The sequence below is a fragment of the Bos taurus genome, chromosome 29 (assembly GCF_002263795.3).
Source record: "Bos taurus isolate L1 Dominette 01449 registration number 42190680 breed Hereford chromosome 29, ARS-UCD2.0, whole genome shotgun sequence".
NCBI classification, from domain to species: domain Eukaryota; kingdom Metazoa; phylum Chordata; class Mammalia; order Artiodactyla; family Bovidae; genus Bos; species Bos taurus.
In genome coordinates this window covers 37,786,264-37,807,845 of record NC_037356.1, presented here as the reverse complement: position 1 = coordinate 37,807,845, position 21,582 = coordinate 37,786,264, and the positions used below count along the sequence as shown (strand labels likewise).

The window sequence follows — 21,582 nt, the reverse complement described above, 5'->3', positions numbered from 1 at the left end:
TCCAAACACCAGGAAACACTCTCACTGCAGAGTCTGTGGCTAGCCTTGGAACCACAGAGGGCAACATAACCAGGAGGAATAATAAATAAATTATTAAAACCCACAGATTACGTGCCCAATGGTAACTCCCCCAGTGGAGAAGCAGAGCAGATGTCTGCATCCATTACTAGCAAGCAGGGGCTGGCCAGGGAGGAGCGGGCTGCATTGCCTAGCATAAGGACTGGGCCTGAATGCCCCAAGGGCAATCTGAGGGAACTAGCTTGGGCTAGCAAACCAGACTGTGGGATAGCTACCAGGCTAAAAGCTCTAATCTAAGACACCGCCAGGTCTGCTTACAGAACAAAGGACTGAGCAGAGCTAGCCGGCTGCAGACCGGCCATCCCTTTCCAGTGACAGGCAGACGAGGGCAGCCAGAGCCAGAAGGAGGCAATCCAGGCCCCAGAGAGGCATCATCTACCAAACTGCAAGCAGGCTTCATTGCTAACCAAGACTTCTTGGGATTCTGGACAGTCCACATTCACCTGAGAAGGTGCACCGGTTGTACACCCAGAAAACCGAGCAGCAGGGAGAGGGGAGGTGATAAGTCACAGCGACCACGCTCACCAAACACCTGGTCACCTGAGCTGCTCGGACCTGGGAAGGGCAAAAAACGCAGGCCCAACCAAGTCTGCACCTCTGAGGACTACCCAAGTGCCTGAACCTGAGCAGCTTAGACCTGGGAAGAGCATACAACCCTGGGCCAGCCTCAGACAGTTCCTCACAGAGCAACCTAGAACCTAAGCAGTGTAGACAGGGAGAGCACACACGCCATGAGCGGGGGCAAACCAAGTGTGGCCAAGACACTACGAGCACACGCCAGTGTTATTTGTTTGCAGCGTCCCTCCCTCCACACAGCACGACTTAACAAGTGAGCCTAAAAAGTGTCCATCACCGCCCCTTTGTGTCAGGCCGGAGATCAGACACTGAAGAGACCAGCAAACAGAAGAAGCCAAAACAGAGGGAACCTCCTTGGAAGTGACAGGTGAAATAGATTAAAACTATGTAGTTAGTACCGACTACATAGGAAGGGGCCTACAGATCTTGAGATACATAAGATGAATCAAGGAACTATCCGAAAATGAACTGACCCCACACTGCCCACAACAAGAACAGAGAAAATCCTAGATATATTTTTACTATTTTTACTATCATTCTTTAATTTTGTTTTAATTTTTTTTTTATTTTTAAGTCCTCTATTACTCCTTTAATTTGTTTTACTCCTTTTCGTTTTTATAACCACTGGTTCCAAATAGGAAAAAGAGTACGTCAAGGCTGTATATTATCACCCTGCTTATTTAACTTATATGCAGAGTACATCATGAAAAATGCTGGACTGGAAGAAACACAAGCTGGAATCAAGATTGCCAGGAGAAATATCAATAACCTCAGATATGCAGATGACACCACCCTTATGCCAGAAAGTGAAGAGGAACTAAAACGCCTCTTGATGAAAGTGAAAGTGGAGAGTGAAAATGTTGACTTAAAGCTCAACGTTCAGAAAATGAAGATCATGGCATCTGGTCCCATCACTTCATGGGAAATAGATGGGAAAACAGTGGAAACAGTGTCAGACTTTATTTTGGGGGGCTCCAAAATCACTGCAGATGGTGACTGCAGCCATGAAATTAAAAGACGCTTACTCCTTGGAAGGAAAGTTATGACCAACCTAGATAGCATATTCAAAAGCAGAGACATTACTTTGCCAACAAAGGTCCATCTAGTCAAGGCTACGTTTTTTCCTGTGGTCATGTATGGATGTGAGAGTTGGACTGTGAAGAAGGCTGAGCGCCGAAGAATTGATGCTTTTGAACTGTGGTGTTGGAGAAGACTCTTGAGAGTCCCTTAGACTGCAAGGAGATCCAACCAGTCTATTGTAAAGGAGATCAGCCCTGGGATTTCTTTGGAGGGAATGACGCTGAGGCTGAAACTCCAGTACTTTGGCCACCTCATGCGAAGAGTTGACTTATTGGAAAAGACTCTGATGCTGGGAGGGATTGGGGGCAGGAGGAGAAGAGGATGACAGAGGATGAGATGGGTGGATGGCATCACTGACTCAATGGACGTGAGTCTGAGTGAACTCCGGGAGTTGGTGATGGACAGGGAGGCCTGGCGTGCTGCGATTCATGGGGTCATGAAGAGTCTGACATGACTGAGCGACTGAACTGAACTGAACTGATTACTTTGCAAAAAAAAAAAAAGAGAGAGAGAGACCCTATTTTTTAAAGCAAACTTCATATATATATTTTTAATTTTTCTGACTTTTTTTTTTTCTTTAATATTGTATTTTTGAAAATCCAACCTGTACTCTAGATTTTTAATCTTTGCTTTTTGGTATTTTTTATCAATTTGGTACCTTTAAGAACCCAATCTTCAGTAACCATTTTTACTTGGGAGTGAGATTACTGGCTTGACTACTCTCTCCCACTTTGGACTCTCCTTTTTCTCCACCAGGTCGCCTCTATCTCCTCCCTCCTCCTTCTCTTCTCTACCCAACTCTGTGAATCTCTTTGTGTGTTCCAGGCTGTGGAAGACACTTAGGGAACTGATTACTGGCTGGATCTGTCTCTCTCCTTTTGATTCCCTCCTTTATCCTCCTGGCCACCTCTGTCTCCTTCCTCCCTCTCCTATTCTCTGTATAACTTCATGAACATCTCTGAGCAGTCCAGACTGTGGAGTGCACAGAAGGAAGTGATTACCGGCTAGCATGCTCTCTCCTCTTTTGATTCCAAATCATCTCAGTTGGGTCACCTTTAACTCCTTCTTCCCTCTTCTCTTCTCCATGTAACTCTGTGAAACTCTCTGGGTGTTCCTCACTGTGGAGAAACTTTTCGTCTTTAACCTAGATGTTTTATCAACAGTGCTATATAGATGGAGAAGTCTTTAGGCTACTGTAAAAATAAGATGGAAAACCAGAAGCAGGAGCTGCTGCTGCTGCTGCTGCTAAGTCGCTTCAGTCGTATCCGACTCTGTGCGACCCCATAGACGGCAGCCCACCAGGATCCCCATCCCTGGGATTCTCCAGGTAAGAACACTGGAGTGGGTTGCCATTTCCTTCTCCAATGCATGAAAGTAAAAAGTGAAAGTGAAGTCGCTCAGTCGTATCTGACTCTTAGCAACCCCATGGACTGCAGCCTACCAGGCCCCTCCATCCATGGGATTTTCCAGGCAAGAGTACTGGAGTGGGTTGCCATTGCCTTCTCTGAGAAGCAGGAGGCTTAAGTCCAAATCCTGAGAACACCAGAGAACTCCTGACTCCAGGGAACATTAATTGACAGGAGCTCATCAAACGCCTCCATACCTACACTGAAACCAAGCACCACCCTAGGGCGAACAAGTTCCAGAGCAAGACATACCATGCAAATTCTCCAGCAACACAGGAGCATAGCCTTGAGCTTCAATATACAGGCTGCTCAAAGTCACTCCAAACCCATTGACATCTCATAATTCATTACTAGACACTTCATTGCACTCCAGAGAGAAGAAATCCAGCTCAACCTACCAGAACACATACACAAGCTTCCCTAACTAGGAAACTTTGACAAGCCACCCATACAACCCCACCCACAGTGAGGAAACTCCACAATAAAGAGAACTCCACAAACTGCCAGAATACAGAAAGGCCACCCCAAACACAGCAATGTAAACAAGATGAAGAGACAGAGGAATACCCAGAAGGTAAAGGAATAGATAAATGCCCACCAAACCAAACAAAAGAGGAAGAGATAGGAAATCTACCTGATAAAGAATTCCAAATAATGATAGTGAAAATGATCCAAAATCTTGAAAACAAAATGGAATCACAGATTAATAGCCTAGAGACAAGGACTGAGAAGATGCAAGAAAGGTTTAACAAGGACATAGAAGAAATAAAAAGAGTCAATATACAATGAATAATGAAATAAATGAGATCAAAAACACTTTGGAGGGAACAAATAGTAGAATAATGGAGGCAGAAGATAGGATTAGTGAGGTAGAAGATAGAATGGTAGAAATAAATGAATCAGAGAGGAAAAAGGAAAATGAATTAAAAGAAATGAGGACAATCTCAGAGACTTCTAGGGCAATGTTAAATGCCCCCAACATTCGAAGCATAGGAATTCCAGAAGAAGAAGACAAAAAGAAAGACCATGAGAAAATACTTGAGGAAATAATAGTTGAAAACTTCCCTAAATTGGGGAAGGAAATAATCACGCAAGTCCAAGAAACCCAGTGAGTCCCAAACAGGATAAACCCAAGACAAAACACCCCAAGACACATATTAATCAAATTAACAAAGATCAAACACAAAGAAAAAATATTAAAAGCAGCAAGGGAAAAACAACAAATAACACACCAAGGGAATTCCCATAAGGATAACAGCTAATCTTCCAATAGAAACTCTTTAGGCCAGGAGGGAATGGCAGTACAGACTTAAAGTGATGAAAGAAAATAACCTACAGCCCAGATTACTGTACCCAGAAGGGAACTCATTCAAATATGAAGGAGAAATCAAAAGATTTACAGACAAGCAAAAGCTGAGAGAATTCAGCACCACCAAACCAGCTCTCCAACAAATGCTAAAGGATCTCCTCTAGACAGGAAACACAACAAGGGTGTATAAACTCTAACCCAAAACAATAAAGTAAATGACAATGGGATCATACTTGTCAATAATTACCTTAAACTTAATGAGTTGAATTCCCCAACCAAAAGACAAAGACTGGCTGAATGGATACAAAAACAAGACCCCTATATACGTTGTCTACAAGAGACCCACCTCAAAACAACGGACACATACAGACTGAAAGTGAAGAGCTGGAAAAAGTTATTGCATGCAAATAAGATCAATGGAACAAAATAGAAAGCCCAGAGATAAATCCACGCACATATGGACACCTTATCTTTGACAAAGGAGGCAAGAATATACAATGGATTAAAGACAATCTCTTTAACAAATGGTGCTGGTAAAACTGGCCAAACACTTGTAAAAGAATGAAACTAGAACACTTTCTAACACCATACATAAAAATAAACTCAAAATGGATTAAAGATCCAAATGTAAGACCAGAAACTATAAAACTACTAGAGGAGAACATAGGCAAAACACTCTCCGACATAAATCACAGCAGGATCCTCTATGACCCACTTCCCAGTATATTGGAAATAAAAGCAAAAATAAACAAATGGGGCCTAATTAAACTTAAAAGCTTCTGCACATCAAAGGAAACTATTAGCAAGGTGAAAAGACAAACTTCAGAATGAGAGAAAATAATACCAAATGAAGCAACTGACAAACAACTAATCTCAAAAATATAAAAGCAACTCCTACAGCTCAACTCCAGAAAAATAAATGACCCAATCAAAAAATGGGGCCAAAGAACTAAATAGACGTTTCTTCAAAGAAGACATACAGATGGCTAACAAACACATGAAAAGATGCTCAACATCACTCATTATCAGAGAAATGCAAATCAAAACCACTATGAGGTACCATTTCACACCAGTCAGAATGGCTGCTATCCAAAAGTCTATAAGCAATAAATGCTGGAGAGGGTGTGGAGAAAAGGGAACCCTCTTACACTGTTAGTGGGGATGCAAACTAGTACAGCCACTATGGAGAACAGTGTGGAGATTCCTTAAAAAACTGGAAATAGAACTGCCTTATGATCCAGCAATCCCACTGCTAGGCATACACACTGAGGAAACAAGAATTGAAAGAGACACATGTACCCCAATCTTCATTGCAGCACTGTTTATAATAGCCAGGACATGGAAGCAACCTAGATGTCCATCTGCAGATGAATGGATAAGAAAGCGTGGTACATATACACAATGGAGTATTACTCAGCCATTAAAAAGAATACATTTGAATCAGTTCTAATGAGGTGGATGAAACTGGAGCCTATTATACAGAGTGAAGTAAGCCAGAAGGAAAAACACCAATACAGTATACTAACGCATATATATGGAATTTAGAAAGACGGTAACAATAACCCTGTATACGAGACAGCAGAAGAGACACTGATGTATAGAACAGTCTTTTGGACTCTGTGGTAGAGGGAGAGGGTGGGATGATTTGGGAGAATGGCATTGAAACATGTATAATATCATATATGAAATGAGTTGCCAGTCCAGGTTCGATGCATGATACTGGATGCTTGGGGCTGGTGCACTGGGACGACCCAGAGGGATGGTATGGGGAGTGAGGAGGGAGGAGGGTTCAGGATGGGGAGCACATGTATACCTGTGGTGGATTCATGTTGATATATGGCAAAACCAATACAATATTGTAAAGTTAAATAAAATAAAATTTAAAAAAAATAAAAATAGAAAACCAATACAATATTGTAAAGTTAAAAAATAAAATAAAAATAAACAGAAAGCATCACTATGAACAAAGCTATTGGAGGTGACGGAATTCCAGTTGAGCTATTTCAAATCCTGAGAGATGATGTTGTGAAAGTGCTGCACTCAATATGCCAGCAAATTTGGAAAACTTAGCAGTGGCCACAGGACTAGAAAAGGTCAGTTTCATTCCAATCCCAAAGACAGGCAATACCAAAGAATGCTCAAACTACCACACAATTGCACTCATCTTACATGCTAGTAAAGTAATGCTCAAAATTCTCCAAGCCAGGCTTCAGCAATACGTGAACCATGAACTTCCAGATGTTCAAGCTGGTTTTAGAAAAGGCAGAGGAACCAGAGATCATATTGCCAACATCCAATGGATTATCAAAACAGCAAGAGCATTCCAGAAAAACCCCTACTTCTGCTTTACTGACTATGCCAAAGCTTTTGACTGTGTGGATCACAATAAAATGTGGAAAATTCTGAAAGAGATGGGAATACCAGACCCCCTGACCTGCCTCTTGTGAAACCTGTATGTAGGTCAGGAAGCAACAGTTAGAAATGGACATGGAACAAAAGATTGTTTCCAAATAGGAAAGGAATATGTCAAGGCTGTATATTGTCGCCTGCTTATTTAACTTATATGCAGAGTACATGGTGAAAATCCTGAGCTAGAGGAAGCACAGGCTGGAATTAAGATTGCCAGGAGAAATATCAATAACCTTAGTTATGCAGATGATACCACCCTTATGGCAGAAAGTGAAGAAGAATGAAAGAACCTCTTGATGAAGGTGAAAAAGGAGTGTTAAAAAGTTGAGGGAGAGGGTGGGATGATTTGGGAAAATGGCATTGAAACATGTATAATATCATATATGAAATGAGTCACCAGTCTAGGTTTGATGCACGATACTGGATGCTTGGGGCTGGTACACTGGGACGACCCAGAGGGATGGTATGGGGAGGGAGGAAGGAGGAGGGTTCAGGATAGGGAGCACATGTATACCTGTGGCAGATTCATTTTGATATATGACAAAACCAATACAATATTGTAAAGTTAAAAAATAAAATGAAATAAAAAAAAAAAGCTCAACGTTTAGAAAACTACAATCATAGCATCTGGCCCCATCACTTCATGGCAAATAGATGGGGTAATAGTGAAGACAGTGGTTCACTCTTTTTTTCTGGGCTCCAAAATCACTGCAGATGGTGATTACAACCTTGAAATTAAAAGATGCTTACACCTTGGAAGGAAAGTTGTGACCAACCTAGCCAGCATATTGAAAAGCAGAGACATTACTATGTCAACAAAGGTCCATGTAGTCAAGGCTTTGGTTTTTCCAGTGGTCATGTATGAATGTGAGAGTTGGACTATAAAGAAAGCTGAGCCCTGAAGACTTGATGCTTTTGAAGTGTGGTGTTAGAAAAGACTCTTGAGTGTCCTTGGACTGCCAGGAGATCCAACCAGTCCGTCCTAAAGGAGATCAGTCCTGGGTGTTCTTTGGAAGGACTGATGTTGAAGCTGAAGCTCCAAAACTTTGGCCACCTGATGCGAAGAGCTGACTCATTTGAAAAGACCCTGATGCTGGGAAAGATTGAGGGCAGGAGGAGAAGGGGATGACAGAGGATGAGATGGTCGGATGACATCACCAACTCAATGGACATGAGTTTGTGTGGATCCCGGGAGTTGGTGATGGACAGGGAGGCCTGGTGTGCTGCGGTTCATGGGCTCACAAAGAGTTGGTCACGACTGAGTGACTGGACTGACCTGAAGTTGTTGAATATAGTTTCAGATTTCTTTCCTGTTTTTCTTTTGATTTTTTTGGTTTTGTTTTGGATGAGGAGTATTTTTGTTTTTCCTTAGATTATATTCCACTCTGAATGTACAGTCATAATTCTGAATTTTAAAGCCATTTAAGTAATGTGTTCTTATGGGCAGCTAGTCCACAACTTGATGCAATTAGATTTATCAGTTTTGTTCTCTATTTGTTCAGTTCACTTCAGTCACTCAGTCATGTCCTTCTCTTTGCAACGCCTTGGACTGCAGCTTGCCAGGCTTCCCTATGCATCACCAACTCCCAGAGCTTGCTCAAGCTCATGTCCATCGACTTGGTGATGCCATCCAACCATCTCATCCTCTGTCTTCCCATTCTCCTCCTGCCTTCAATCTCTCCTAATATCAGGATCTTTTCCAATGAGTCAGCTCTTCCCATCAGGTGGGCAAATAATTGGAGCTTCAGCATCAGTACTTCCAGTGAATATTCAGGACTGATTTCCTTTAGGGTGGACTGGTTTGATCTCCTTGCAGTCCAAGGGACTCTCAAGAGTCTTCTCCACCGCCATAGTTCAAAGGGAATATATGTGTGTCATTTGTCAGTGACATCATATTCCCCCTGTTGGGATTTAACAACCAAAACTGAATTTAAACAATGTGCAAAAATGAGGATTAAGTCACAGTGCCTCATCTACATACACCTGGCAACAGGACATGCTCCTGTTTTATTCAAGGGACAGGCATGGATAGATCTCATGCAGGAATAGGCCCTTAAAGTCCTGGATGAGTCATTAAACATGATCGTCTTTACTTTGGCTACCACAGCTGTTTTGTCTTTTTTGATTGGGAAGACATTTCAAAATTATTTTTTTGAATGTTTGGTTTGGCAGACAAAATTTTTCATGGCATAGACCCTATGGGGAAATTATATCAGAAATATATCCATTTATCTTCAGCACTTAAATTCATTGGTTTGTATGTCCCTGATGATCTTTCTTTATAAGTAGAAAGGAAACACACATGTTCAGTATGCATTCAGTCTCTTTGTAAATCAACCAACATGAATTAAATTCCTTTCTGTTCACACTGCACTCCCAACTCTAGGCCAGAAATAAAAACTTGCAGAGACTGAAGGCTGATTCCAGCACATCGCTGTGGAGATTTGGTTCCTACTGTTTTTTCAGGAAAAAAAAATTAGTTGCTAACACTAAAATCAGTAGATTGTACATAAATATCCCGACTTCTGACTTCTCTTGAAAGCATGGCCAACTGGCCTGCTTTCCAGCATGGTTGAAGTGTAGGAAAGGCTGCTCCCGGTGGTAAGGCCTGTGCTGCCCAGGGCCCAACATGGCAACCTAGTCCTAGTATCATTTCTTTTGCCTCCTGGGGCCAAGAGTTTGTGAGAGCTAGACTGCTAGCACTCTTAAGATAAAGACTAGTTTTGTCTTGATCAACTTTGACTTTGAAGCCTTTAACCCAGAACCAAGCACACACTTCTTCCTTGTATGTTTTTGGATGATATAAAATATATTGTGGATATGACATTTCTTCCAATACTGAAACCATGCAATTGAAGTACTGCTCTGCCCTAAATCTTTGACGCAGACTGGCATCATAGGTGCCCCTGATGTCTGCCATTAGACCCACTAACTAAAGCCAGTTGTATGTCCCTGGGCTGTCCCTGAAGTCTTCACTTTGCCATTTGACAACTTATCTTCCTAGCAATCTCCTCTCCAACAAAGACAGCAATGCATATCTCACAAAGTGGCTAGGAAGATGACATGAAACCAAGAATGTCGAGCATGGCCCCTAGTATCCATTTTCATGATGTTCTTAGCAGTTTTTCCTCCAAGTAGTCAAGGTTCTCCATCTTTGTAGATGTCCATGAAGATCAGTTTGATTTTCCAGCCCAGCTTCAAGAGATTACAGTTCAATTCTCTGTATTCTGAGAAGCTTCAAAGTCCACTCGCCAAGGACACTGATGGAGGTAAAGATTTTATCTTGAGATTTGTGTTTTTTCAGATCTTTTAGTGGCCTAAAGGGGAAAAGAAGGCATGTCAGAGCATATATAACTAGGGGCTTCCAGTCACCACTACATGCTAAGAACCTGAACTTCCCTCAGTACTTGGAGCCAGGAAAGAAGTATGAAGTGGCTTGTGCTCCTTGGGCTGCTGACCTCCTCAGAGTGCATAGTCATGTAAGTATGGGGACTGTAATCCACATCATATTCCTTTCTCGAATTTTTCTTTTCATCTGATTATTCTTCCACCCATCAGGTTTAAAAGGGAATGGAATATATCCCTACAGTCTTAATGTTCAACTCTTACTTATTGATAAGTAACTTGCTATAGGAACTGTGGATCCCAAGGGTCTTGGTGTAGATTTGCATGGTTGCACAACTCTTGGGGTCCAGTCATCTCATGCTCTACTGAAAATAGAACTCCTTGCAATTGTTCAGTGCACAGTCTATGCAGAATTAGGTGTGGTCCTGTGGAATAGCACTTTTCTATATTTTATTCAACATGTCTTCTTTTTTCCCTGGATACTTCAGTGTGTATATGTCTATGTCTGCATCTCTGTATCACTGTCATTTATCTCTCCATCTCTTTGGAAGTCTCTGTGAGTGTATTTCTCTCTGTGCGGTTTTCTTTTAATTTTTCATTTGACTCATCCTTCCTTCTCGAGCCTCTAAATTTTCCTAAATTGTTCCCTATCTCCTTGATTCTTCTTTGAAGTATCAATTCTCTTTCAACTTGGAGATAGATACACTGTTTTATATACACTGTTTCATATCTGACAAGCAGTGTGACCCAAGCCAATTCAGAAACCTCTTGCATTTCAAACTGCTCCATTGTAAAAGAGGATAAGAGTCCCCTTTCTACCTCCTTCCCTGAGCTTCTACGAGAAGGACACATGGGATGGCAACAGCAATGCTAATGGCTGTCATTGTTAAGACTTCTTATTTCTCATGTACCTTATATCCATCACTTCACTTATCCCCAGAATATTCTATTTGGAGGGTTTGAATTGTTGCATTATACCATTTTACCGAGGGGGAGACTGAGACCCCACATGGTCATATGGCTTACCCAAGATTGCAGAAAAGAACCTGTATTCAAACCTATGTCTTTACCATAGTATATGCATAAAATTCTGATAATAAGGTGACTCATAAAAATGATTGGAAAATACACAGGGCCATTACAATGACAATATACCTTAACACTGACAGCTAATTGTAGCTTCTTTGTTTTCTTTGTCAAATGCTCAATGAAAGAATACCTCTAACAAAAGTGAAGACCATGAGAAAAACCCTCAGTGAAAAAAACATGCTGAACAATTTCCTGAAGGAACAGGCTTACAGACTGTCCCAGATTTCTTCTCGTGGCTCAAATATAACTATTCATCCCCTGAGGAACATCATGGATGTGAGTGTATTGGGGATGGTGCTCCACAGCACCCCCTGGTGCTCTAGCCTAGCACTGGGGCTCATCTGGAGGTGCCAAGTGGGATGTTGAGGTTGGGACTCCTACAGGAGGCAGAAACCCTGGGAAACAGGGACCCCACCCAGAGAAGAAGGAACTCTCATCCTCAACTCTTGATCTTGGTGACAGGGCCTGGCAATGACCAGGTGGCAGGTAAACATCCATTTCTGTGTCAAAGATGTGTCATTAGTTTGAGGGAGATTGTTCCTTCTGAACTAAGTGAGCCGCTCAGTCACAGATGAAGAGTGAACCATTACTGATCAAAAGGTAGAACCAACCAACTGCTAAGCAATTGTGAATCCCCAGGCAGAAGAATTCAGCTTCCACAGATGCAAGAACCACAGCAGTAAAAAGTTACTGAACCTGTATTCCATGTAAGGCCATAAGAATCTAACACTGCGGTTACTGTATTTAGATTTTAAAAACGGGCTTATTTTGTCTTCAAGAATGCCCATGACAGCCTGAGAGATAGGCAAAGAGTAAATACATGTCATGAAAGGGTCATCTGTGTGATGTTGATTGGATATCATCTGAGTTTAGAGAGAGTGGCTGACGTTGATCAAGAAGGACCTCCTGGAGAAGGGGATGCTGAGGCTGGGTTTGAAGAGACTACAGAGATTCTCAAATGAAGGCACCAGGACTCTCCTGGGTGTCCAGTGGTCCTGGATGTTCAGTGGTTATGACTCTGGGCTTCCAATGCAGGAGGTACCACTTCAACACCTGGTCATAGAATCAATATCCTGCATACCATGTAGCACAGAAAAAAATATATATATATATCAAATGCAAGCACCTCTGTGATCAAAGGCTTTGAGCTGCACAGTGATTCAAAAGTAATCCCAAGAGATGTGTGACACCCAGAGGGAGGCAACAGTGTGGGAATAGAGAGTAGCCAGTTCTGCACTAACCCACTCCCTCCTTTTCCCTGTAGATGGTCTATGTGGGCAAAATCACCATTGGAACACCCCCTCAGGAATTCCAGGTTGTCTTTGACACAGGCTCATCTGAGTTGTGGGTGCCCTCCGTCTTTTGCCCCAGTTCAGCCTGTTGTGAGTACAGACACCCTGTACCCGGACCATCCTTCATTTGCCCTGCTGCCCTGTTTCCACCCTTGGCACCTGATGACATTCATCTCTTGTGTCTGCAGCTACTCACATTAGGTTCAGACATCTTGAGTCTTCCACCTTCCGGCCTACCCAAAAGACCTTCAGCATCACCTATGGATCTGGGAGCACGAAGGGATTTCTTGCTTATGACACCGTTCGGGTAACGTGTAAACAGAAGCTGAGTCAGGACTGGCTATGAAGTGACCACTGCTTTCAAAACAGATGCAGGACCATCTGGAAGGACCCTTCCTAGCCTAACTCCCATAGATATTGGCCATCTTACCCACAGGATCCTGTCCCTGGGGAGGCAGTGCCCATGGTGACACACGAGCAAACAGATTAGCTAACCCAGAGAGTGACTTGAGGTGTGGACGTGCAGCTCCTCTGCCCATGAGCAGTTCAAAGTTCATTTTGCTGTGATCGAGAAAAGAGGGGAAAAAGCACCCACTTTCATATTCTGAGTCACTGTTCCAAGCACTTTAAGGTAATAACTGGTTTAATCCTGCAACAACCCCACACAGCAGGTGGTCTTATTAGCTCATGAGACATATGAGGAAACTGAGGTGCAGACAGCAAGGGTCTTGTTGAGGTCACACATGTGGTAAGAGGTGGAGCTAGGCTGGCTTTTCAGGATTGAAGTTGCTGTGGGGTGTTTGGGACAGGACAAAACTGATCTGGGGACCCTGGGGGCAGTCAAAGGATCAGGTATCCAGAGTAGGAAATTGGAGGCCTCAGATGTCAGGGGGCCTGATAAATGAGTTCTCACTCTAGGGGACCCTTGAGAATCTAATAAACCTATGGCCTGCCTCCTCGAAAGTACTTGAGTAGTTACCCTCTCTCTCTTTCTCTCTCATACATACTCACACAAATACACACATATCCCCAAAAGTGGATTTCCCAGGCAGTAATTTCATAGAACCCTGCAAGCAAGATTGTGTTTTCAGCTTCTGTCTTCCTGGATAGATCCAGAATCCACAGTACCTTACAGAGAATGTAGTTCATTCCCGTCATTAGTTCATAGTGATGCCAAAGAGAAGGCTACCTTGCTCTCAACTCATTTTGTCCACAAGGTGGCACCAATTGGTCCAGGCCTGACTTGGTTGCCACACCCGTACAGAAGCCATGAGGCCAATTTGATTCACTCAGGTGGTGTTTTTCAGAGGGGAAGATGTTTTAAAATTCACTGCCTCTCTCAAATGGAACCCAAATTCCCTTCCCAGGTAGGTCTAACCGTCTATGGACCACCAAAGACAGAGCCCAGCCTGAATTCTCTGAGGATCTAATGGCAATGCACCCCAGCCCAGTCCTAGCCCCACTTCACATATCTGTAAGTGGGAACACTCTTCTCTCCCACAGATTGGGGACCTTCTAAGTACTGATCAGGAATTTGGACTAAGCATGGAAGAACACGGGTTTGAGGATCTACCTTTTGATGGCGTCTTGGGCTTGAACTACCCTGACATGTCCTTCATAACAACCATCCCCATCTTTGACAACCTCAAGAATCAAGGTGCCTTTTCTGAGCCTGTTTTTGCCTTCTACTTGGGCAAGTAAGTCTGAGATGGACAATCCTTTTCTCCAAATTAGCTGTAACATGCTTTCAGTTCCATGAAAATTATAGAACACTTGATAAAGAAGTATCCTGAGAGATAATCTAACCCAGGATAACTATGGCCCCAGGGCCCTACCTGGATTCACCACTGGCTTTTATGAATAAATTTTTATTGGAATAAACCCTGCTCCTGAGCTCAAGATCAGTAACTTGGTATAAGGGGGTGATTGAGGGGGATGGCTAATGGAAGGCAACAGGAAAACTGTTGGAGGTTAAGGCTATAGGATTTGCTTATGAATTTGATAAGGAAGGAAGGAGAAGGATGGTGGATATCTTTCCTTCCTCATTAGCATTTCACTGGGAGCCCAGGACCAGCTACCCAATTTGCAGGAGCCAGTGAAAAATGAAAGTGTGGGACACAAAACAAAAGTGTGGGACCCCTTGTTCGATAAATATTAAGCATTTCAAGACAGGGAGAGCAGAGGTGGGGTCCCTTATGAGTGTGGGGCCGTTTGGACAGTAGAGTTCACAGGCCAACAGAGCCAACTCTGGGTGACATGAACCCACACACTTAGCGCTTCCAGGCCTTGATTTTCCTGAAAAATAACAAGCTGGACAAGGGGAAGTAAAAATGCTTCAGCACCCTGTCCTTTGAGGATATCTGAACATTCATGTAATAGGAGGTCCAGGGCCTCTTCAGAAGACATAGTGGGTGGAGCCCAGCCAGATGATTCAGCTTCTAACCTCCTCTGTGCCACTCATTAGCCAGTAACCGACCTCAATCTGGATCTCAATCACTCCTAGCCTCTATTTCTGCATCTTTAAATTGGGACCTTATTGGGTAGACAAGGCCTTGATGGGTAGACAAGCACAGCTCTCAGACAGTGCCATCGTTACTGTCCTCCAAGTATCAAGCCCCCTCTTCTCTCTACACATGCAGGGCGAAGGGCAGTGTGGTGATGTTTGGTGGGGTGGACCACCACTACTACAAGGGAGAGCTCAACTGGGTACCATTGATCCACGCAGGTGACTGGAGTGTACACATGGACCGGTAAGCCTCTCCCTCTGAGGGTCAGCCCAAGTGATGCTCCCACTACTGTACATGGACACAGGCAGACACACAAATGCATTCTAAGACACAGTCACACATACATATACACCGCCCACAGCAACACAGACGGACACACAGACACATGGAAACACAGAAGCAGACACATATAAACATACACAGAGACACATAAAAATATGCATAGCTAGTCAGAGACACACACAGAGACACATACAAACACATATACATATATATAGATACACAAACAACCCATGGGTTCATAATCCCCAGGCCTTCTGACCACGGCTCTGACCAGGGTTTTAAAAGGGTCCAGTGAGGTCTGTGCAGCTGGGAGAGGGCTGAACCCACTGCCCTATGAGGCATGGAGCATGGTTAGAGGACTCTACAGTTTGGTGTACAGAGGATCAGGGAGAATTTCACTAGCCTGGAGAGAGTTATAAGATGATCAACTGTCCAGGGCTACCTGGGACCAAGGAAGTTCTCAGTACAGATAAATGTCTGTTTAAAAACAGGGAAAGTCCTGAGCAAATGGGGAAAACTGGTCTCCTTAGGGAGCAGCTACCCAGCAGTGGAGAGAGGTTGGCTGCAGTCTTAAGACGTGAAAGCAACTAATTAAAAAGACACCCCACATACCTGGGAACACAGTGGGGCAGGGCCTATAACAGAGAATTAGGAAGGTGGGATCCAGGACTGACCTGAGGACAAGAGGCATACTTGATAGGATTCTGTGTGATACCCTCAAACAAAAGCTGACCTGTCCTTTGGAGTTTCTGTGGGCTAGTCATGTATTTCCTGGCCAGGGTCTCAGCGTCTGAGCTGGTTGTAGGAGCAGTGCTGGGAGACACCCTCTCCCAGAGGAGTTCCTCTCTCCCCCTATTATGAGATTCTGCTGCCACTGTGAATCTCCATCTTCACTCTGTGGTTGACCCGTTATTTGTTCCCCACCAGATACAGCTCTCTGGATGGTTCTCATTCATTATTTTTACAGTCTTCATTCACTCATTCAACACAGAAACATTGTGCATCCACTGTGTGCCAGGCACTTTAGGGATGCAATGAGAATAAAACTCGCCCTCACATCTAAGAAGGCAGATGTACAAGAAATGACTCACCCACATAGTGAACTGTCATTTTGGTACATGCTAGACATGAGGAAGGGTCTACAGAAAGTGACCAAGACAGGAGACTGATAAACACTGGGAGAAATACTTCCCTGAAAACAATACAATTAAGCTGGAATCTGGAAGATGAGAAGAAATTTGCTAGTCAAAGGGCAAGGAGCCCTTCTAGGAAGGAAGACCAATTTGTGTCAAGGTGCAAAAGATCCTGGTGTATTCAAGTACTGCATTCGAGGATGTCAAGAAAGGTGCTGTGTCGAGAGCAAAGGAAAAGAAGGCAAGAGACAAAGGGCTGTTTAGGAGACAGTCAGGAAGGGGGCAGCTCTGGGGAGACTCAGAGTGACCTTGATGCCCGCTTTTTCCACTGTCTCTCAGCATCTCCATGAAAAGAAAGGTTATTGCTTGTTCTGGTGGCTGCGAGGCCCTTGTGGACACTGGAACATCACTGATCCTTGGCCCAAGAAGACTGGTCAATAACATCCAGAAGCTCATCGGTGCCACGCCACAGGGTTCCGAGGTAAAGGGTCATGCCCCAGGGTCACTCCCTGTCTCCACACAAACAAGGATCTCCAGGGCCAACCTCTCTCTCTCTCTCTCCAACAGCACTACATTTCATGTTTTGCTGTCTATACCCTGCCCTCTATTATCTTCACCATCAACGGCATCAACTACCCAGTGCCAGCTCGAGCCTACATCCACAAGGTGAGGGGACAACCCTGAGGGGTGATTCAAAAATAGGAACTTGCAGGAACCCTTGGGCTGCTGCTGGGAGGAGGGCGCCCTCTGCAGGCCATGTCACACCATTGCAGATGCTGCTGAGCCCCTGAGCCCCTGTGGCTGGGCCAGAGCCTGTCACTAGATGAAGCAGTTGAAAGTAAAGGGCCGTCTGGGACATTGATCATCCTTAAATAAATGTGGAGATGCCACACCATGCTGGCATGGTGGGAGTCACAAGGAGAGGGGAATACTCAGGTCCTCGGTCCTCAAAGAGCTTCAGTTCAATCTGAACCCTCAGATCGATGAACACGGAAAGTCAGCTCTAGCAGTCCCTGAAATAGGCCATGTGACAGTGAGAATGGCTGGGACAGTCCCAGTGTGACGTCCCACCATAGGGATTAACAGTGTCCTTTCCCTTCTGGAAGTTTTCCTGGTTTGGATGATAAATTACATTATCACCCTAGTGCCATCTTCCCCTTGCTCTGGCCAGGTGCCCTCTTTGTAAGTTGGGGTACCCTACCCCTCTGTGCGAGGTTGGATGCTAAGGTGTTAAAGGGTGCACAGTGACTGCTCAGACCTGGCACAGGGTGGAGGCTTCATGTCAGCGCCCTATGGGAGTTGAGAGCTGGCTGATGGGCTCAAAGAAGGCTTTGAGGAAGAGAGCAAATTTCAGGCATTCTAAAACCACAAACTCATGGAGCTATACGGAGGGTTGCTTGGTTCTAGGCAAAACTGCCCTGGATTCCATGCAAATGGCATTCCAAGGCGCTCTGCACTGGGGCACTGGGGACTTACTAGGGGTGATGAGGGCTACAACTGACTGGTGGGGATGAGGAACCAGACTAAGTTACCCAACCAAGCCTGGACTGGCTAAAGAGGGTGAGTGTGGGCCAAAGGAGGCTTCCCAGAGTTCCTGAGTTAAGTCTTCAAGAACGTGTTGTGGGCACTGCTCTATTTAAGATGGATAACCAACAACGAGTTACTGTGTAGCACGGGGAGCTCCGCTCAGTTATATGACAGCCTGAATGGGAGGGGTATCTTTGGGACCAGGATACACCAATACATACGGTTGAGTCCTTTTACTGTCCACCTGAAACTCAGCTAAACTCCAATACAAAATAAAGTTTTTTAATAAAGTATGGATTGTGGGGATGCAGGAAGAGAACCGGCATTCTCTACAGAGAAAACAAGGAGCAGGAGTCAAAAGGGAAAAAACAGGGAGTGAGGAGAACTATGGACATGCTCGTTCTTTTCTAAAAATTATATTGAAGTGTGGCTGATCCTCAGTTTTGCCTTAAGTTCTGCTGCACAGCAATGTGACTCAGTTATACACATAAAAAATATATATTCTTTTTCTTATTCATTTTCATGTGGTTTATCACTGAATATTGAATATAGTTCCTTACGCTCTACAGTAGGACTTTGATGTTTATCATTCCTCTGTTTCCCCAACTCCCAGTCCTCCCCTCCCCCACAGCCTTCCTCATGGCAACCTCATGTCTTGGTCCTTTTTGGTTTTGGATGAACTCTCATATCCCCTGAAGCTGAGAAAACCCCTTGATACTTACCAAAAGAGGGAAATAAAGTGAAGAATTGTGCTGGGTCTGGATATCGGGGGAGTCACAGGTAAGAGCTCAGGCTGACTGGTGTGTGTCTCTGACTCCCCCAGGATTCTAGAGGCCACTGCTATCCCACCTTTAAAGAGAACACAGTGAGTACATCCACAGAGACCTGGATCCTGGGTGACGTCTTCCTGAGGCTGTATTTCTCAGTTTTTGATCGAGGAAATGACAGGATTGGCCTGGCACAGGCAGTGTAAATGCTTGGAGTGGTTCAGGAATCAGTAAGGCCGCTCCTAACACACACTCACTCACACTTTGAGCACTCCTGCCCAGGATGCTGGTGAACTGTATTTGGTGGTCTGCACACCCTATTCTCAGGAAAGAATAAAGGGTTTCACTCTTAATGGTGCTGAAACAAATGGGTGCCTCTGTTTGAGTCTGGAAGGTGTACAATGATCAGGAAGGATCTAGAACAAAGTCTGAATCACATTTGAGAGGAGACCACTCCAACTGGATTTACAGAAAGTGGAGACTCATTGAAATGATTCTGGGAATCCAGGACACAAGAATCAGAGCAAATACAAAAGTCTCAGTGACTGGAACCAAGAAATCAGAAGTCATCAGTTTTCTCTTTCTCATCCTCACTCTTTCCCTTCCTTCTTCTTTGAAGGTCTTAGCTTGACAAATTTCTTCCTTAAGGCTTCTACACCTAATATGGGAGTTAGCTACCTGCCTTGTGTTTTATATCCCGAAGGCATCTCCTAGTAAGGAAAGAAGCTTGGAGCCATCAGAGTTCAAGGGTGTTCTCTGAATGACCCACCTCAGTTCACATTTACAGCCCTAGATCAGCCATCCTGGCAGGGCCAGGGGTCCTATGATTGACTTTACATGGTCATTGGCCTGACCCAGCAGCACATATGATTGCAGTTTCCTCCAGCACTACATGACTGAAGCTGGGGAGGTGCAGCCCCAGGGATAGCGACTGACAGATGGTCTAAGCCATGGAAGAATTTGTGATGACCCACCAACTCCACCACCTCCTCAATCAGAGGAATTATAAGGGATAATGAAATAGACTCTTTTCATATAATCTCAGATGAACTTATCACTGGGCTTTTCCTCCAGGGCAGTTTGGGTGAGGTACTTCATGCAGAGCTAGTTCCCTTTTGTTCCCAAACCCCAGTCACCAGCTCTCTGCTACATATGTCTGCTCTGTCCTTTCCTGTCCTACTTAAGTGGTGGCCTCAGTGGATCCCTGAGCCATCCCCCTCCTCCAGGGCCCAGAATGCCCCTTCCTTGGCCTCCAATGCTTCTGGGGAGAATGAAATGCTTGTATCAGGAACCCAGGGTACACAGAGCCTTCAGCCTCTCAGAGCTTCCTCCTGGGGTGGAGCTACAAACTATTTGCTTGGAGCTGCTATGGTTAGGCACTTTTGCAGTGAAAGCATCCATTCTTTCCACCTGGAGGCCCTCAGTAGATGCCTCAGCTGAGACAGGGGTCAGAGATTGATTTCCTTTCTATTGACTGGTTTGATCTCCTCGTTGTATAAGGGACTCTCAAGAATCTTGTCAAGCACCACAGTTCAAAAGCTTCATTTTTTTGCATTCATCCTTTCTTATGGTCCAGATCACACATCTGTACATGATTACTGGAAAAATCATAGCTTTGACACTACAGACCTCTGTAGCAAAGTGAGTCTCTGCTTTTTAATACACTGTGCAGGTTTTTCATAGCCTTTCTTCCTGCCAAGGAGCAAGTGTCTTTTTTTTATATATAAATTTATTTTGTGGCTGCAGTGAAGGTATGTAGTGCTTTTGGAGCCCAAGAAAATAAAATCTGCCACTGTTTCCACTTTTCCATCATCTATATGCCATGAAGTGGTGGGACTGAATGCCATGAATGTTGAGTGTCTGTCTGTGAATAGTTTTTTGAATGTTGAGTTTTTTTCATCTCCTCTCCTCATCGAGAGGCTCTTTAGTTCTTTTTTGCTTTCTGCCATTAGGGTGTGTCATCTTCATATCTGTGGATGTTGATATTTTTCCCAGCAATCTTGATTGCATCTTGGGATTTATGCAAGTATATTGAATGATGTATCCTTTCAGGAGACAGGTAAGGAGATCTGGTACTTGAATTTCCTTAAGAATTTTCCACAGTTAGTTGTGGTCCACACAGTGAAAGGCTTTAGCATAGTCAGTGAAGCAGATGTAGATGTTTTTCTGGAATTCCCTTGCTTTCTCTATGATCCAATGTATGTTGGCAATTTGATCTCTGGCTCCTCAAACCAGTTTGTACATCTGGAAGTTCTAAGTTCACGTACTGTTGAAGCTTAGCTTGAAGGATTTTAAGCATTACCTTGCTAGAAAGTGTGATGAGCACTATTGCATGATAAGTTGAACATTCTTTGGAATTGCCTTTCTTTGGATTGGAATGAAAACTGACCTTTTCCAGCACTGTGGCCACTGCTGAGTTTTCCAAATGTGCTGACATATTCAATGCAGCACTTTTATAGCACCTTCGTTAGGATTTTTAAACAGCTCAGCTGAAATTTCATCCCCTCCACTCACTTTGTTTGTGGTGATGCTTCCTAAAGCCCACTTTACTTCATACTCCAGTATATCTGACTTTACATGAGTGACCCCAGCATCATTCCTATCCCGGTCATTATGACCATTTTTGTATAGTTCTTCTGTGCATTCTTGCTACCTCTTCTTAATCTCATCTGCTTTTGTTTGTCTTTGATTTTTCTGTCCTTTATTGTGCCCATATTTTCATAAAGTGTCCCTATGGGATCTCCAATTTTCCTGAAGAGATTTATACTCTTTACAATTCTAT

At 43.9% G+C, this 21,582-nt stretch overlaps 1 protein-coding gene across 2 annotated transcripts; it reads left to right on the top strand.

Annotated features, from left to right (window-relative positions):
- The first annotated feature begins 10,175 nt into the window (after positions 1-10,175).
- Positions 10,176-19,161, top strand: PAG5 (pregnancy-associated glycoprotein 5). Of its 2 annotated transcripts, NM_176616.2 has the most exon segments (11): positions 10,256-10,337; positions 11,418-11,568; positions 12,557-12,674; positions 12,773-12,809; positions 12,811-12,818; positions 12,821-12,891; positions 14,088-14,281; positions 15,224-15,334; positions 16,846-16,987; positions 17,074-17,172; positions 18,857-19,161. In NM_176616.2, coding segments are annotated over 11 exon segments (1,134 nt in total). In that variant the 5' UTR covers positions 10,256-10,284; the 3' UTR covers positions 19,007-19,161.
- The last annotated feature ends 2,421 nt before the right edge of the window (positions 19,162-21,582 follow it).

What these genes read in the sequence shown, in the direction of transcription:
- PAG5 (XM_059882758.1), top strand. Translation starts at nt 10,285, where the DNA reads ATGAAGTGGCTTGTGCTCCTTGGGCTGCTGACCTCCTCAGAGTGCATA. An exon ending in TCCTCAGAGTGCATAGTCAT is followed by an intron (nt 10,338 to 11,417) that starts GTAAGTATGGGG and finishes GCTCAATGAAAG; the next exon opens with AATACCTCTAACAAAAGTGA. An exon ending in TGGAGTGTACACATGGACCG is followed by an intron (nt 15,335 to 16,845) that starts GTAAGCCTCTCC and finishes ACTGTCTCTCAG; the next exon opens with CATCTCCATGAAAAGAAAGG.